The sequence below is a fragment of the Geotrypetes seraphini genome, chromosome 3 (assembly GCF_902459505.1).
Source record: "Geotrypetes seraphini chromosome 3, aGeoSer1.1, whole genome shotgun sequence".
Lineage (NCBI taxonomy): Eukaryota > Metazoa > Chordata > Amphibia > Gymnophiona > Dermophiidae > Geotrypetes > Geotrypetes seraphini.
Window position 1 is genome coordinate 13,169,257 of NC_047086.1, and position 19,596 is coordinate 13,188,852.

The window sequence follows — 19,596 nt, forward strand, 5'->3', positions numbered from 1 at the left end:
TCTAGGGGAAAACACCCTCCAGGGATTCAAGCCAAGGTTGGGTAAGTTCCAGCAAGTAAGGCTAGACTTAGTTAGGGTACTGGTCTGACCCAGCAGCGGCAATTCTTATGTTCTTATGGACTGAAGGCTATAATCAAAAACTCGGGTAATTTATTCCAGGCATAGGGGGCAGCTAGATGAAAGGAACAAAGATGTGACATGTTTAAACATACTCATTTCTCTCATCTTCAGAGCAGGTGTAAATTTGGGCACCGCTGGGGCAGTTGCCTCTTCCAGCTTTTTCTACAATTGTGTCCCACATGTATATTTTTCTGTATCCGTCACTGGCTTTTCCACAATTTCTACCTTAAGCTGGACGTCTACATTTAGCTGCTTAGCATCGGGACAAACAAGGGATGTGGCCAGCAAACTCCTTAGTTAGGCCGATTCAGCCAGCTAGACTCCTTTGATAAGTGTGACATTAATTCTTAAGTTGCCGTTCCAGAAATTGTCCTCGATTTCTAAGTAAGGGCACCCCAGCGCCCAGTGACCAGCTGCTATTTGAAGAGTTCAGATGGAAAAGCTTCTATTTTAAATCTTTGCTTTAAAGCAGAATCCAGCTCAGCAAAGAACTGCAGGACCCATGTGACAAGTAAAAATGATCCCAAACAAATTAGGCATAAAAATGCTACATGTGAGAGGGTTGTACAGCGAAAGTGAATTTGGGAACCGACGGCTGACAGAGAAATTGTTCTGCAATCTCTTAACCTCTCTCTACCATCTTCCAGCAAGTTTCTTCTCCTGCAGAGTGAAAGTAGATGTACAAACTCTTGACCAGAAAACCGTCAGTTCGAGTGAAATGAAGCAACAGTAGGCAAAGCTCGCGCAGCAGATTGGAGAGATAACTCGGCTTTACTGAATAAAGGAAGTGAAGATAAACTTCTGAAGAAGAGAACCGACCGTTCTTATATTTCTTTTCTATGGGGCCATGTGTTCGCAGTTCCTGCTCCTTCCCCCCATGAAAATTCAGTCAACCGTTTGCACTTTATTGGGTAACGTTTGAAGGAGCCAAAGAGAAAGGTTGTACACTTCTCCCTCCATATCCGCGGTTTCCATAGCTGCGGATTCATTTATTCGCAATTTTTCGGCTACCGACTCCTCCCCCCAAAATTACATCATCATTAAAGTTATTTTTCCTTTTTACTAGACCGATACAAAAGTTTATCGCTTACCATTCACTCTGAAAAACACTGCTTCCATGCTTTCTCCCACAAATTCGCTGCCTCCCTGCTTCCCAGTGTGCACTGAGAAAAACGCCGCTTCCCAGCATCCCTAGAGAGAAAGGCTCCTTCCCAGCATGCATGGGGAAAAAAATCGCTGCTTGCCTGCTATTTGCCCTAAATTCTCTTTGAATCGCTGCTTGCCTGCTCCAAGCCCTGAAATCGCTGGGAATCACTGCTTGTCTGTTCCAAGCCCTTAATTCTTTGGGAATCGTTGGGAATCGCTGCTTGCCCGCTCCAAGCTCTGAAATCGCTGCTTATTTCAAAAAAAAAAAAAAAAACCGCAAATAACAGTGGAAAAGTTATTTGTGGTTTCAATAATAAAAACAACAACGTTTTCTAAAAACCGCGAATAACATATAAAAAGTTATTCATGGGTTTTCCATATTCGCGCCTATGGTTCACCTGCATCCCCCGCGAATACGGAGGGAGAAGTGTATATGTCTGTAGTTATACATTACACATACAAACTAATGTTTTGCATGTGAAATGCAATCTTTTTGAGGGGAATATTAGAGAATTGCTTAAATGAAAGTGAAGGAATATGCAAGAGGCCACAAAAAAGAGGGGGGGGGGGGGGGACCATCAAGCAGACCTCCCCCCTCAATCCTGCCACTGCAACCAGTGTTGCACCGAACTGCACTAGCTCAAAGCTACATATGCACATGCAGGTTTGGAACCCAACATCAGAGGGATTTGAAAAAATGTTGCGTAGGGCTTTGAACGTGGGCCATGGTGTCTTGTCCCTTATTCTACAGATGAACACTGTAGCGTGTAACTGGAATAAGTAAAAGAGTTTCTCTAGGGAGCCTTCAAACAGGTGCCGAGAATCTGGGTGATCCTCAGGGTTACTAAAGTAAGCTAGGAACCAGGAAGCTATTCACAGCAACTTGAGGGCTGAGAGCCATGAGTGATTACCTGGACCTAGAAACATGCAAGCCTCCAAGCAGGAAGTCAGGCCTTTATATCCTAAAAGGAAGAGCACACTTGTATGACCTCAAACCTATTGTGTATGAATAAAGTTCTGGGTTCAACTGATAAAAAGACATGGAGGACTATTTTCAAAAGAAACATCTAAGTCCGATTTGGATGTTTCCAGCAAAATGGTCAAAGTCGGAAACACAAAAATTACCACCAAAATGTCCAAAATTATACACTATTTTTGACCAAAAATAATGTCCAGCTTGAAAACATCCAAATAGACGTAGGAGGGGCCAACCTCATAATGGACTGGCCACACAGACAGAGCAGGGGGGCCAATCACACAGGCAGGAGTGAAGGAAGGTTGCTCCTACTGCGGTTTACCGCAGGACCACCAGGGATTCTAAAGGTATGCAGGGGAGATGGGAGGGAGGTAAAAGTTCTTAGAATCGGCTGGGACAGGAGGTAGGATGGATCCCTGCTGTCCCGGCCCACTGCTGGACCACCAGGACTTACGGCAGGTCCAGTGGAGGCCTCAAGGCATCAGGAGGGAGGAGGGACAGGGTACAGAATCTGGCAGGGAGGGAGGGCAACAGGGAGCAGAGCCTGGCAAGGCACTGCACTTGAATATTAACACCCCCCCCCCCCATGGATTATATTCGAGTCAATCTCTTTTCCTCCTTTTTTATTTTTTTGGGGGGGAGATTACCTTGGTTTATATTTGGGTCATTTTATATTTGAGTTTATATGATATGTACTTTTCCTTTCAGACTTTTGTGGGGTGGGAGGGGGTCTATAACCACTGGGTTGAGTGTTGTGGGTGGGGCAGTACTTAATCTCTCCAGTAGTCATCTGGTCAAGATTGGGTATTTTTGGGCACTTATATATTTCTAAAACAGGTCTAGCCGAGAACGTCTTAAGTTCCATCTAGGGTATCTTAGGAAAGGTTCAATAATGGCCTGAAAAATATCCAAGTTAAGCCTGCTCACCCATTACATGCCTTCTAACATGCCCACTGAAACTCTGAAGGCATAGCAGCTTAGAAGTCCTGTTAGATGTCCAGGAAGTCAGTTTTGAAAATCGGCATGTGGACCTTTTGGGTGGACAAAACGTCCAAATGCTGACTTATGTCGGTTTACTCCAACCATGCAATCAAAGAAATGATCCAAAATTTTCAACACGCTGGTTCGATCTCAGCAGGCATAAGGAATTCTTTCTTCTGTTCTTTTCTTTTTAATTGCAATCTTCCCCTTCATGCTGCAACCCAGGAGACAACGCTCTTCAAGAAATCCCTGAAAAAGTCTTAACACTACGAGTACCTTCCTTCCTAACCCCCCAAATCAACCTGATCTACTCTTTACTCGCTCTGGAAATGACCAGAGATCTTGTTTGGTCACCCACCTTCTATAACTCTTTTGTAATCCGCCTTGAACCGCAAGGTAATGGCGGAATAGAAATCTCTAATGTAATGTAATGCAACATGCTATCATCACACTCAAGTTTCACCAGACACTTACTTCGATTTATGAGGGGCAACTCCCCGGTAGAGGGACAGTGGAGTCTCTCAGCGAAATCCCGGCAGTACCAGACGAGCAGCTCTTGCTTGGCTGGAATAGGCTGGACGGTGTAGAAGTAGATATTTGAGCCATTCTGGCAGGCGGCCAAATTTTGTTCTTGCGCTGAGCGTGCTGGGTTCACATAACGCATCCAGTTACTCCTCTCCTCATCGAAACCATCGATGAAATGGTCAAACTCCCCATTGGAATAGATCTAGTAAAGAGGAGAGAAGAGATTAGTGGTGAAGTGTGAAACCAGGTAGTAGGATACTTTCTGACTACTGCCTATGAGATGAGATTTACACCTGATGAGAGGAGACAAGGGGTGTGATAGAAATATTCCGTTATCTACAGTTTCCATCCTGGAAGAGCATCCTTAATAGTTTTGATCTGTATAAAAGTAGAATGGCCTTCATGTGGCCATGAGAGAGGAAATACATTCTATGGCGTTTCGAAGACCAGTGAAGCCACGGGGCTCTTTCACTAGACTGCATTTGAATCTGGCCTTAGCGCATTTTAATGTGGGATTTTCCTCCATGCTTATATTTTTTCTGGTCACATGGTAATGTTCTGATAAAAGGGATGGAAAACCTTTCATACGTTGAGAGATTGGAGAAACTGGGTCTCTTTTCCCTGGAGAAGAGGAGACTTAGAGGGGATATGATAGAGACTTATAAGATCATGAAGGGCATAGAGAGAGTAGAAAGGGACAGAAAGAGAGAGAGAAAGGGAGACAGAGAGAAATAGAGAGAGAGAGAGAAAGGGAGAGAGAGAGAGAAATAGAGAGAGAGAGAAAGGGAGAGTGACAGAAATAGAGAGAGAAAGGGAGAGAGAGAGAGATAGAGAAAGATTGGAGAAACTGGGTCTCTTTTCCCTGGAGAAGAGGAGACTTAGAGGGGATACGATAGAGACTTATAAGATCATGAAGGGCATAGAGAAAGTAGAGAGGGACAGAAAGAGAGAGAGAAAGGGAGACAGAGAGAAATAGAGAGAGAGAGAGAGAAAGGGAGACAGAGAGAAATAGAGAGAGAGAGAAAGGGAGAGAGAGAGAAAGGGAGACAGAGAGAAATAGAGAGAGAGAGAAAGGGAGAGTGACAGAAATAGAGAGAGAAAGGGAGAGAGAGAGAGATAGAGAAAGATTGGAGAAACTGGGTCTCTTTTCCCTGGAGAAGAGGAGACTTAGAGGGGATATGATAGAGACTTACAAGATCATGAAGGGCATAGAGAAAGTAGAGAGGGACAGAAAGAGAGAGAGAAAGGGAGACAGAGAGAAATAGAGAGAGAGAGAAAGGGAGAGAGAGAGAAATAGAGAGAGAGAGAGAGAGAAAGGGAGACAGAGAGAAATAGAGAGAGAGAGAAAGGGAGAGAGAGAGAAAGGGAGACAGAGAGAAATAGAGAGAGAGAGAAAGGGAGAGTGACAGAAATAGAGAGAGAAAGGGAGAGAGAGAGAGATAGAGAAAGATTGGAGAAACTGGGTCTCTTTTCCCTGGAGAAGAGGAGACTTAGAGGGGATATGATAGAGACTTACAAGATCATGAAAGGCATAGAGAGAGTAGAGAGGGACAGATTCTTCAAACTTTCAAAAAATAAAAGAACAAGAGGGCACTCGGAAAAGTTGAAAGGGGACAGATTCAAAACAAATGCCAGGAAGTTCTTCTTTACCCAACGTGTGGTGGACACCTGGAATGCGCTTCCAGAGAGCGTAATAGGGTAGAGTACGGTACTGGGGTTCAAGAAAGGATTGGACAATTTCCTGCTGGAAAAGGGGATAGAACGGTATAGATAGAAGATTACTGTGCAGGTCCTGGACCTGTTGGGCCGCCGCGTGTGCGGACTGCTGGGCACGATGGACCTCAGGTCTGACCCAGTTGAGGCACTGCTTATGTTCTTATGTATGTTAGTGCACGATACCATAAAAAGTTCACACAGGAGCACTTGATGCCTCTGCGTTAAACCGGTTAACATGTGTTAATGTGAACATGCTGGCTGGATAATGCTTTCCCGCCCCCCTCCTGAAAAATTACCATGAGAAGAAATAATGTATGATTACAATGCGCACAAAACATTCTAGTGCGCTTTGTGATAAGCATTTTTTCCTCCCGCTTTAAGTGCACATTCACACAGTTTAGGGAAAGGGCCCCAGGATTATTTCAGAAATTCTTAACTTGATTATTTTGAATAATGTTACTGTTGGTATATTATGGGGCTCATAATCAAAACACTAAAACGTCCAAAAACCAGCCTAAGTCGGCACTTGGACTTCCTAATACCGATAATTAAAAACAACTTTCTGGACGTGCAACAGCACTTCTAAGCTGCTGAGCGTCCAGAGAGCAAAGGGGCGTGTTGGGAGGTGTGTTATGGGCACGAATCGGGTGGGCTTCAACCTGGCGTACCCCAGCCATAATCAAAGCTTTCCTAGAGGGAACTTAGACGCCAGCAGTTAGACCTGTTTGAGTTGCATCTAAGTTCCACAAAGGTGCCCAAACTGACAAGAAGACCGCTGGAGGATTTCAGGCATGACCCCTCTTACTCCCCCAGTAGTCACGACCCCCTCCCACCACCCAAAGAGTGAAAAAACCCTCATAGGCTTCCCATCAGCTGAGCTGGTTTCGGGGATTCCTGGCAGCTCAGCTGATGAGGATTCTACAGTTGTTTGGTGTGTTCCGAGGATCGGGTCGAGAACCCCTAACTACCAGTGGAGAGTGCTTCATACAGCTGCCACCTGTCTAAAGAGTGGTGCTCAACACACATACATATTTTTTTAACCACCGTGGTTGACTCTCAAGAAAAAAAAACTCAAAACACCTCCTGCTTTGTCGGAATAATCGTCCAATATAGTCTAAACTTCAGAAAGACACCTGTTATAACATATACAGTAAAACCTTGGTTTGCGAGCATAATTCGTTCCAAAACCATGCTTGTAATCTAAAGCACTCGTATATCAAAGCAAATTTCCCCATAAGAAATAATGGAAAGTCAGACAATTCGTTCCACAACCCAAAAACTTTAATACAAAATACTATACGTACTCTATTGCAAGACCTCGCTCGTTTAGAGCAGTCACTACATTCCCGCAGCGTCAGAGAAGAACCATCGGCTCAGTTGTGATGATGTGACGCGTGTATACTGTATGTACTCGTATTGCAAGACCTCGCTCGTTTAGAACAGTCACTACACTCCCGCAGCGTCAGAGAGAGAAGAACCATCGGCTCAGCTGTGATGATGTGACGTGTGTATATTGTATGTACTCGTATTGCAAGACCTTGCTCGTTTAAAGCAGTCACTACACTCCCGCAGCGTCAGAGAGAGAAGAACCATCGGCTCAGCTGTGATGATGTGACGCGTGTATATTGTATGTACTCGTATTGCAAGACCTCGCTCGTTTAGAACAGTCACTACACTCCCGCAGCGTCAGAGAGAGAAGAACCATCGGCTCAGTTGTGATGATGTGACGTGTGTATATTGTATGTACTCGTATTGCAAGACCTCGCTCGTTTAGAACAGTCACTACACTCCCGCAGCGTCAGAGAGAGAAGAACCATCGGCTCAGCTGTGATGATGTGACGCGTGTATATTGTATGTACTCGTATTGCAAGACCTCGCTCGTTTAGAACAGTCACTACACTCCCGCAGCGTCAGAGAGAGAAGAACCATCGGCTCAGTTGTGATGATGTGACGTGTGTATATTGTATGTACTCGTATTGCAAGACCTCGCTCGTTTAGAACAGTCACTACACTCCCGCAGCGTCAGAGAGAGAAGAACCATCGGCTCAGCTGTGATGATGTGATGTGTGTATACTGTATGTACTTGCATTGTAAGACATTGCTTGTATATCAAGTGAAAATTTAATCAAATGTTTTGCTTGTCTTGCAAAACATGTTACTTGCATTTCAAGGTTTTACTGTACATATACCCTGATGCAATAATGAAGATCAATGAAAGTGTAGAAAACCAGGGGGATGGGGTGGGGGTTTGCTTGGAATTGTGCTTCTCCCTTCCTGAGTTCTAGAACTGCACTGAGTTTGTACTGGTTTCTCATTCCCCATTCCGAAATCTGGAGATGGTCTATGCCACCAGTCCTGGGGGGATCCCAGCCAGGTTTTCAGGATGCTTAAGATCGATTTGCATAAACTGCATATTTATTGTGGCTAACCCGAATACCTGATTGGCTGAAGTTCCTCCAGGACTGGCTTGAGAATCATTAGCCTATGATCTGCTGTTCCACCTAGCATCTGTAAAGTCTCCATCTCCAACCTCTGAATGCCCATCTACTAAAACACATCTAGGACCCACATCAAAAAGACTGTTGAAAGCCTTTTCACCCCCACAGTTATCACTCTCTCATGGTTGATCCACATGAAAAAAAACATACAGAACCAGGAACTCTTTCTTTAAGAGCCTGTAAACATTCAAATCACTTTCTATTCAGGGTGGCTTCCTGTAAGTTGAGCAGGGGAAACACATGTGGCTTCATCAAAGGAGCCAGCGAGAGGTTTTGCGGTGTGTTTGTACTGAGAAACTGAAAAGGGCTGGGTGACTGCTGCTATCTGAGAGAGGGGAACATGCAGTTTTCAGGTTTGGGGCTATTCCTGGGCCTACAAAGTTCCAGAAAGCCAGGACTGGCCATTGCTTTGCCATTTTCAGCTTCCAGGGCAGGTCACACACACTATAGAGTTCCTGCAAAAGTCTTCCACCCTTTGTCTCTCTCTCCTATGCTTCTCCAAGAAAGTCACACGCAGAAAGAAACCGAGTGCTCTCTAACCACCTCACCATAGTTCCATATGGTGTGTCAGGAAGGCCTAACATTCTGCTGACTCATAGCACACTTACAAGAAATAATGTCACTTATGGGGTATTCGAAAAGCCCACATCATAATTATTTCCTACCCCTCTCATCTGCAAGCAACATTTTTGGGCTCCTGCATCAGAGGCTCCTTGCCCCTTCCAGCAAACCCAAGAGGGAAAGAGGAAATGCGTTCCTTCACGTGAAAACCAAATCATCTCTCATCAGTTCATCTGCAAGCCAGTCCGTCCCATTTGAAGGAGGCGGACAATCTTTGAACTAATGAAGCATCATGGACAGAAATTAGAGGGAAGGTTTAAACTGGATAACTTAATAGACATCTTTTGCCCAGGTCCAAAACAGGATTCTGCCCAATAATACGTGAAGAGAAAGAAATTCAGACCCTTGAGGAAAAGTATGATGTTTCAAGAATCCAACATGCATGAAAGCTTCAAAATGAGATGGACGATATGGGGCAATGCTGCCAGGGGGCTAATGACAGTTCAGAAGAGAGTGCGATTTCTGCCCAGCAGCAAAGAGAGAGCATCAGTCACATCCTAGGGGTTTCTCTGACTGAATCTCCTGCCAGTCCAGAAGGTGGGGTAATAGGCGGCAGATGCTGAGGCCTGTATACTTCTAGGTAAGTGAGGGTCCTGGACCCTCATTTAAACCATGGCTGTACCATTGGGAAGTTCGTCCCAATCAACTATCTGAATGAGAAGATCAAGAAGGATGTACTGCCTTTGGACTCTCTCCTCCCCTCGGCTACCTTCTATTGTTCACTCTGCTCTCCTTCCTCCTTACCACAGCCCTCCTTACTCTATGCACATGTCAGAGGAAGAGAGGGCCCTGACACACAAAGCTGACTGTGAGAGTCCTTCCTGGAGCAGATTACTAAAACTGCGCCCATCTCTCGCTGCATGGGACTCGATTACTATAACTGCAAAAGACCAAGTGCGCAGCATTGAGTGTAATTTGTCGCTTTCCAACCCTATCTCTCAGGTGGTATCTTTCTCATTTTACTACCTGCGACAACTCCGAAAAATAAGGAACTGCTTTTCAGAGTCTGACTTTTGCCCAACTACTCTCCCACATGGATTACTGCAATGCGCTATTCAACAGTCTCACGGCGAAGAATGTACATCTCCAGCATGCTCAAAATGCGACAATCGGACTTCTAAAAAGCCTCCGTGCCCGCGGCCCTGTCTCCCAGGCTCTAGCGTCGGCTCACTGGCTGCCTGTAGCCAAGGGCCTGATGCTTGCGTTCAAATCCTTGCACAACATGGCACCGGGCTACGTGACGGCTAAGCTTCCTCTGCATGTGCCAAACTGGGTCCTCCACTCCTAGAATGAAATACGTCTCAAAACGCCCCCTGGTCGTACCAAACGACGGTCCTACTCCCACTTCATACCAAGACATTGGAATCGACTGCCCTTGAAGGACTCCTCAACTTTAGAAAAGCAATAAAAACATACTTCTTCACTTAACCCCTTGCCCTATGGACTATAAAGAACTGTATATTGGTACCAGAACCAGAATGTGCCACGTAAGAAAAACGTGTATTTTAAAATCTTGCACTGTCAACCTGTAAACTGTCCATGTGTGTCAAATTAGGATAAAAACTTGTACTGAAATTCTGTATGTTGAACCCGTTATGAGACCTTTGGGGACAACGGGACAGAAAACGAATCCAATAAATAAATAATAAGTCCCCAAATGATGAGAAAGCACCTCACCTAGGGTTACCATATGGCTCCAGAAAAGGCCGGATGGATTGAGACATCTGGGCTTTACTTCCACTGTCTCTCTCTGTGTGAGAACAGGGCCGGATAATGCTTTCCCCGTTTCCTTTTTACATATGTTTAACTTATTAATCCTGGAAGCGCTACTCTGCAAACTGGCTCCTGGACGCCTCCCAGCCCATGCCTGGACCAGTGAGCATGCCCACAAGCTATTCTCAGTCTCTCTCTAAGCCCAACGAAAGACAGAAAGAACATAAGAATAGCCTTACTGGATGAGACTAATGTCCATCTAAGCCCGTGGTCTCAAACTTGTGGCCCGGGAGCCACATGCAGCCCACCAGGTCCTATTTGAGGAATCACAAAAGTAACATAAAACCGTTTCTTGCTCATATGTCTCTTTAGCTATAAATGACAATATTATTATTAAGACTTAGCCAAAAGGAAAGATTTAGAAACTATAAAGAGCTTTACCTCATGCAAAATTGTCATTTCTTTAATAAGCTTAGCTGGTTTTAAGAAAGGTTCGGACAAGTTCCTGGAGGAAAAGTCCATAGTCTGTTATTGAGAAAGACACGGGGGAAGTCACTGCTTGCCCTGGATCGGTAGCATGGAATGTTGCTACTCTTTGGGTTTTGGCCAGGTACTAGTGACCTGGATTGGCCACTGAGAGAACGGGCTATTGGGCCTGATGGACCATTGGTCTGACCCAGTAAGATTATTCTTATGTTAGCTACTATTTTGAGGCCCTCGGTCTGTTTATCATAATCACAAAAGTAAAATAAAACAGTTTCTTGATCATATGTCTCTTTAGCTATAAATGACAATATTATTATTAAGACAGCCAAAAGGGAAGATTTATAAACTATAAAGAGTTTTACCTCATGCAAAATTCTCATTTATTTAATGACATTAACTATTTTTTCTCCAACTACCTACAAATCCAAAATGTGGCCCTGCAAAGGATCTAAGCCCTTCCTCACAGTGGCCAATCCAGGTCACTAGTACCTGGCCAAAACCCAAGGAATAGCAACATTCCATGCTACCAATCCAGGGCAAGCAGAGGCTTTCAGCATGTCTTTCTCAATTACAGACTATGGACTTTTCCTCCAGGGAACTGTCCAAACCTTTCTTAAAACCAGCTACGCTATCCTCTCTTATCATATCCTCTGGCAACGCATCCAGTTCCAAGAGGAAGACTGAAGACCAGTTCTGGCTTTCTGACTAGCCCGGGCTCTGCAGCATTGACTTCAGTGGGTTGAATCAGGGTCTGCAAATTCCACACTACACTTTGCGGTGCAAACTCAGAACCAGGACTAGCCCCAAAAATCCTCCCTCGTTGAACTGGATAACTAAGCAGCTCCGTGAAAAGGAAGTATCCCAACTAGACTCTCACAGACAGAAAACTGACAAGTCTGCAAGGATTCTGCCGTAGTAAAGCAGAGGCAAATGAGAGGTAGAAGCTTTCGGCAGGATTAATTAATCCAACCTTGTTTGACCTGAGCATTCACCTTCTTCCGTTTCCTCCTAAAATATACTGGGATCTGATGGGTTTCAGTGGGAGATTTGCTTTCTTCTGTCCCTTCCTCCACATCCCACACTCTTTAGGGATTTCCAGTGCTCTAACATGTTCGGTGGCGAATATATTTTGAGAAACATGGTTTAGCATGGCTCCTATGAGAGAGATTTTCAGACCTAAGGATAACAGATAGGGAGGTTAGATCTGCAGCATTAGAATCCAGAGCCTCCACAGATCCATTAGAAGACAGAGAGGTTTAGGCCTGCTCTGGGGAGAACACTTCTCCATGCCTGTGCAATCTTGGGCCCTTTGAAACGGCCAATAATCGACTTATTGTAAAAATCTGGAATTCACTTCCTGTAAAGATTCGGATTAGAACATAAGAACATAAGAAACGCCTTCGCCGGATCAGACCTAGGTCCATCTAGTCCGGCGATCCGCACACGCGGAGGCCCAGTTAGGTGCTCCTTAATGGAGACCCGGATTTCCCGTATCCCCCGATGTGATTTGCAAGAAGGTGTGAATCCAACTTGCGCTTGAGACCCAGAACCTCCCCCGGGAGAGCATTCCAAGCACCCACCACTCGTTGTGTGAAACAGAACTTCCCGACGTTTGTCCTGAACCTGCTGCCGCTCAATTTCAGGCTATGATCTCTTGTCCGTGTCACATCTGAAAATGCCAGTAATGCTGTTTCCTGGTCAATTTTATCAAATCCTTTTAATATTTTAAAAGTCTTTATCATATCTCCTCGCAGTCTTCTCTTTTCGAGGGTGAACAGTCCCAGTTTTCTGAGGCGTTCTTTGTAGCTCAAATTCTCCAGACCTCTGACTAGTTTCGTGGCTCCCCTCTGCACATTCTCCAGCAGTTATATCCTTCTTAAGGTATGGAGACCAGTGTTGGACACAGTATTCCAAGTGCGGTCTGACCATTGTTCTATAAAGTGGCATTATGACATCCTCCGATCTACTCATGATCCCCTTCTTAATCATGCCCAACCATTAGTCCTATGTATGCTCTTAGTTTTGCAAAAATCTGAAAACGTGGCTTTTTCAAAAAGTCTTTGTTAGAGGTTTAGTTTGACCTTGACTCTGCGCTGAATGTTTATCTCTGTGCAACAAAAATACTATTTGCAGCCCACTATTTTAGAAGTCTATGTTAGGAATTGAGACTGTTTTTGATTTTGCACCTTTGTGTAGTGGTAATGCCGATTGTAGCCTGTTTTTCAACTCCGCTTGGCGAGGATTTGGTAAGATAAGATTACATATAACATCACAGTGATGCCAGTTATTGCCCGGTTGTCACGCATTTCTTTTTGGGACAGGCCGCTGTCCACTGGGAATGAAACTGAAATCCCCCAGACGCTGCACATGGGCCACCTCACAGTGGTCAAGGTCACAGCCCTATGCCAGATTTCAACCAATGCCAAATAAATCCGTGGCAACTTTCCAGGTCATCTAATAATTCCTCACACTAAGAGCATTTGACACACAGAAGGCCAAAAGCTTTGGAGGTGTGAAATTCAAAGCTTTGTACTGCAGTGTACAATAAAAACATGCATAATAAAATCACATAAAACCAAGTGAAATCATGGGCAAAAGATGTAACTACCCACACAGCAAAGTGAACACCTGCAAAAAAGAAAGGTCTTCAGCTATTTTCCTGTCTAGAAATACAAATTAATCTTCTTTTGAATCATCCTGAACCCACAGCTATAACATGTCTTCCCTGCCCCCTCCCCATCATCTTCTCTTCCCCTGCCTACGCTGACATGGCCATTTACTCAGCTGACTCAGGGGGTTCTCTGCGCTCTCTTTGTGCGGCATTTGTAATATTCGTCCCCATTCCTCCTTTTCGTCAACAGGCACCCACAGGTCTGCACAGGAAGTGGCTTTAATTCTCAGAGGCAGCGTGACCTGGTTGCTATCTGAGCACGCAGAAGTCTGTCCTACTCACCCGCCAAAAGTACTTTCTGTTTGCATTCTTAGGAACTGTGTCTAGCGTGTAGATCTCGCCTACTAAGGGTCCAAACCGTGTCCCTTTGGGGATGTATTCGTTGCTCAGAACACCAATCACCTGCAAAAGGAGAGAAAAGAGATGGCAGATTTGGCTGCATGTGGAAAAATAAAAAGGACAAGTCATTCTCTTTTGAAGACTTTCTTAGTCAAGATAGCACAAATTTATGTAACAATGCAGAAGTTTCAGTCACACTCATGTTAGAAGCTGAAGTGTTTGTGTGTGTTTTTTTTAAAAATCTCTCACTCTATCTGAATTTCTGCAATTCAATCCTTCCTGAAAGTAAAACTTGGCTTTATTCTCGGAAGCGTGGTTGCGATGTTCGTCTACTTTGGTACCTAGCAATACAGGTGCATATGCAAGTTAGTATGGGCTGGTAGCTGATATATCATTACAAAATCCTGGCATAGGTGGCAGAGGATAGGCCCTGCCACCTATGCCAGTGCTATCACTTATACCTGCTTCAGAGGTCTATGTACAAACCCCTCTCCTGTGCAAGCCAATCGACAAATTATGCACCATTCAGCATTTTACCGTGTAAGAGGTGATGGCAAACACCCTCAAGGTTTTTGAAGACCATGTTTAGGAGCCGTCTGTAATTTTTCATCTTAGAGAAAGGAGCATGCCTTACGCTACCTTTTATTGGAGAACCCCTCAACTGTGAAACCAGACATTCAGGACAATCTAACTGCATACACAAGGGGCTCGATAATTAGACCAATTATGAAGTATTGCATGGGAGGTGGTGAGTGGAAGCACAGAAGTACCTGTCGCCTTATTCCTCACAGGCTAAGAAACAGTGGAGAAAATATACCATTAGTTTATCCAAGGTCGAGAACGCAGTGGCTTAATCCAGCAGGAACTGACATTTATTGCATGGTGGTGAACAGGAAAGATCCACTAATCCAGTTGAATGCCTTATCAGCATCAAAAGCGATCGACCCTTGGGAGTCTCTGCCAGTTTGCCCAGAGCAAATTATTAAAGAGATGAAATTAAGTACCGGTAATTAATTTATACATTTTAGACTACCTATATACGACCAAGTCTGTTTATAGGTAAAACAAGGTTGATTAGGGCGTAATAAAGATAATGGTATAGACTTGGGTCTAAGCTGTAAACTTTTGAGAGTATTTTTAAGTCATCATTTATAAGAGGAAACTGATCTGCAAGAGGCCCAGACTTCAGTGTGACTTTTTCTGTATTTCATCGATGTTGGGCATCTAGAAGATTCGCTGAAGACGTCAATTCTCAAAGCAAAAGTGCATGAATCAGGCCACAGGTAGGGAAGGTCACGTCTACCTGCTCTTCAGGTGGGTAGAGTTTTGCTTGAAAGGACAAAGGGCTGGAAAATGCTACCTGTGCTCACCCAACCCAACCTCTTCCTAATGCAGCTGATGTCCACACATTAGTCATACCGAAGGAGGGAAGATTTTAGAGAGGTTAAAAACCCAAACTATCTTACTAAAGGATATTGGTTTCCCTATAATGCAAACAAAGGAGAAAGTGCTTGAAGATTGCTTTCTATGTAACACTATTTGATAGCAATCTCTGTGAAGGAATCTGGATTCTGCCCTTTGTGTTCCTAATCTTGAAAATCACACAAAATGCAGAGGGTTTTTTTTTTAATGATTGTTGCAGTTATCCATTCTCAGACATGGCAAGACCCGGACAACTGCAAGCAATCATGATGCCAGCCACGGAAGCCTAAGGCAGCCTGTTCTTTAATGACCAAGTATACTCCAAGAAAAAAAGATTTGCCAGTACTGTATATGTCATCGGAACAACTTTCAGTTCCTCTCTAGCTATGCCTAGAGCAAGATGATTTTGTTACAGCTGCTCAAGGCGGTTTAACAAATCCCCTCAGAGCACAGGTAAATCTACCTTTCTCAAGGGAGGAAAGAGAATACTTGCCACGGCCACAGCTATACTTCCCTGTTCATTCAGGACAAACATTTATTAGCAATAAAACGAACACTAGATCGGGATGCTGATCTGAAATTTTAGCAGACATAAATTTGCTTTAGCAGTCAGTGCAGCCCAGCTGAGAACTGCATCATTTTGGTAATGCCGTGAGCATGGCTTCTAGGACAAATACTGCATGATAATTCTTGGTAAAAGATCCCTCTAAGATTTCAAAATCAAGTTTCAAGTTTCTTATATTATTTGATTGAACGCTTTTCAGGATCCAAAGCGTTTTACAAAGAAATAAAATTGGATTTCTTAAATCACAAATACATCGTAAATAAAAATAATTACTTTAAAATTAAAAAACAAACCGGGGTAACAAACCACATGAAACAATAGGAAAGGAGGAAAAAAGAAAAAATACAATAAAAAAAAAGAAAAAAAAAAAGTATTAATCAGATTAGGTTAGTACATAAGGAAGGTGTGAGGAAAAGAATTTGAGAACAGGAAAATCTAAAGAGAAGGGGTAGATAATCTGAATTTAATAAAAGATGATGAAATTCGGAATCAACCGGAAAATAAACTTTTAGTTCGTAGTTTTCGGAAGCTTATCTTACTTTTCTGTAACTCTATTGTTTATAAAATCAATAAAATTACTGGAACTAAAAAAAAAAAAAAAAAAAAAAAAGAAGACACTTTAAGCTATTTTTAAATTTTTTCAAATCCTGTTCAAGTCGTAAATATAGAGGGAGTGAGTTCCAAATAGTTGGGGCTGTAACTGAGAAGATCAGGTCACGGCGAGTACCAATGATTTTTAAAGAGGGGACATATAGGGTAGCTTGTAAAATGAGGAGAGCGATAGAGAGTCCGTACTAGAGGATACTATTAAGTAGTAAAACATTTATATTCATGAACAAATGAACCTTTCCCATAGAAAGAAAAGCTGCATTTGCAGAGGATATGATATGATGCTACAAAGAGGTCAACTCAAGAGCAGAATCAGGAAATATTCTTTCACAGGAAGGGTGATGGATTCCTGGAATGCTCTCCCAGATGGAGTAGGAATACTGGGAAGAGAAGATTCCTAAATAAAGAAATTGAGGATCTGTTGAAGGGGGGGAGGTTAAGGGTGACTTTGAGCTGCATTAAAAGACTGGGGATGGTCTTCAATTTGTAAAACAGACTAGGGCAGAAGTGCATTTTTGTTTTAAGGGACTGGGGGACGGGGTCACTTTTTGCTGCCTCATTGGTCCCTTTCAAAGTGCATTGCGATCGTGTACTGACCCGATTCACTAACCTCTGTGCTGATCATCCTCCGATCCGATCCGCGCATGCAAATGAGGGGAAACGGTATGCAAAGTAGGAAGGCAGCGATTCACTAACCAAAATCAGGAACACCAACAAAGAAGCGACTGCTGGGGACCAGTCCCTCGCGTCCTTTCCGACTGCCCTGCTCTCTGCCGCCTTGCAGCCATCTTACTCGCGAGCCCATGGTTTTAACAGAACAGAACACGCTGTGAGGAAGGATGGAAGAAAGGAAGTTAACAGTTCCCTTTTTTTAAAAAAGATTTATTGTCGCGAGCCCGTGGTTTTAATCTGCTTTAAACACATGGGTTAAACCCGTGGGTTAAAACCACCGGCTCGCGACAATAAAGCTTTTTTAAAAAAGGGAACTGTTAACTTGCTTTCCTCCATACCGAAGAAGAGATAGAAAAGCTCCAGGGCCATGTTTTCTTGCAGCAGATTTAAGTCCTTTTAGGGAGCGAGAGGGAAGTTAGGAGAGGCAGCGATGCGCAGACCATCTACAGGCAAAGAAGATGGTCTGCACATGCATCAGGATCGCTTGTGGGTGCATTTCCGATTAGAGCATTTGCACGGGGAGTCTTTAGTGAACTGGTCGCCAAGGATCGGATCGGCCACGGATCGGATCCAGCCCATTAGCTGGCCATAGTTCCCTCTTCAGGCGATTGTTAACATTCAATGAATAGCATAGCTTGTGAAGTTTATCATAAACTCGTTATTCCATTTGCCTAGTAATGAACTGCTTTGCAAGTTGGCAATTCATTATTCCTGGTCATGGATGGTAGGGTGGTGGGTCTAATTATTGGATTAAGCTGTGTCCTTGCTGTAATTCGCTTAGTAAACAGAGTCAGACCCTTTGGATTAGGTGCCTTATGGGGACAGGCAAATGCCTGCTATACCCTTGATGAAATTCAACTTGAACTACCAACAAAAGATGTGAAATAATCATGATTAAAAAAAAAAAAATAAAAATCAAGATTACTACAGAAAAAGGGATGCACTATATATTCAGTCCAAACATATTAAAAGATACAGCATTGAATTAAACCAGTGGTCTCCAACGCAAACCCTTTGCAGGGCCACATTTTGGATTTGTCGGTACTTGGAGGGCCTCAGAAAAAAAGTTAATGTCTTATTAAAGAAATGAGAATTTTGCATGAGGTAAAACTCTTTATAGTTTATAAATCTTTCCTTTTGGCTAAGTCTTAATAATAATATTGGAATTTATAGCTAAAGAGACATATGATCCAGAAACTGTTTTATTTTACTTTTGTGATTATGATAAACAGACCGAGGGCCTCAAAATAGGACCTGGCGGGCCGCATGTGGTTCCCGGGTTGCGAGTTTGAGACCACTGATTTAAATTATCCTGGACTTACCAAGTGTTCAAGCATGATTGACCATATGGGGCTCATTGTAAGTTGGAGTTCTTTGATTTAGACTATGATTTCTGACAAAAAAAGTATTTTTTATGTATCTTCTGGTCTACAAATTGTACTTTATTTATTTATTCAATTTTCTATAGTTTACCCAAATTTATTAAGGGACTTGAGCTTTATTCCTTGCCTGTCCTGGTGGACTCAATCTATGTAATGGGGGGATTAAGTGACTTTAACCACTTCGCCACACTCTCCCCTTAACTCTGCAGGACGAACAGAAGTTCTTCCTAGCACTGTGGGTAAGGTCTTGGGAGCAGGTATACATGCCCCACTACCCCTAGAGCTAAGGGTTACAACTTATCCTGCCCAATCAGATTTTAATTCCTAATGCCCACAGCATTTCAAAGGCATTTCTTGGATCGTGCCAATGTGAATTTTCAGTTTTTAAAAAGAGCTGAAGTGACCTCTCCCTCTCTGCCGAGGAAACATCTCGGAAATGATTTCTTATCCACCCCCAGGTTTCAACGTGAAAGCGTGTGTGCGCATAGGAGTGAGCTCTGGGGGCGTCGAGTACTCCTTCATTTGTGTCCAGAGAGGGGAAATATGTATTGTGTTTGGTATCCCCCAATCAGGATGAAATGCTGGCACCCATGCATGTATACTTTCCCTCAGCAAAATTACCCAAACACTTTTATTATTTGTGCAGTTTTCCCCTAGGCAAAATGCATGCATACATTGGGAAAATCTGAAAAACTACAAGCCCCTCTTTTCAGCCCACCCTCAGCACTACACAATAGGTTTACCCTCCCTATGTCAGGGCAAAAAAACCAAAAATTCTGGTTTTCCAGTCAGGAGCACTACTTTTCCTAGGAGAAATCCAGGTGTTGCACGCTCTGCGAGGATGGCCCCACTTAAGTTATCTGCACCTTCCAGCCTTCTGCAAAGATCTAGCCCAGGTAAATATTCATTTCTCTTAAGAATGTCTTCTTTGGCTGCCTCTCTGAGCAAGTACAGGGAATCTGGAGTACATTGACACCCTGTTCCCAGCAGCTCAAGGCAGCACACAGCAGGTAGTTTGGGGGTGGAAAGCTTTGCTATGTCAAGGGTACCATCACCAGGCAGGAAAAACATTTTATGCTCGATTTCCTCTTTGACTGGCATTTTTTTTTTTTTTTTTTTAAACCTAGAGACCACAGATCAGGAAGCAATTCATC

General features: G+C 43.5%; 1 protein-coding gene across 1 annotated transcript in view; it reads right to left on the reverse strand.

Moving 5' to 3' along the window:
* Positions 1-19,596, reverse strand: part of PRDM1 (PR/SET domain 1) — a 45,945-nt gene that overhangs the window by 13,384 nt on the left and 12,965 nt on the right. The window contains exons 3-4 of the mRNA XM_033935392.1: positions 13,736-13,855; positions 3,698-3,950 (exon numbers count right to left, since the gene is read on the reverse strand). Of these exons, the coding sequence (XP_033791283.1) occupies positions 3,698-3,950; positions 13,736-13,855 (373 nt within the window). The remainder of the gene's footprint in view (positions 1-3,697; positions 3,951-13,735; positions 13,856-19,596) is intronic.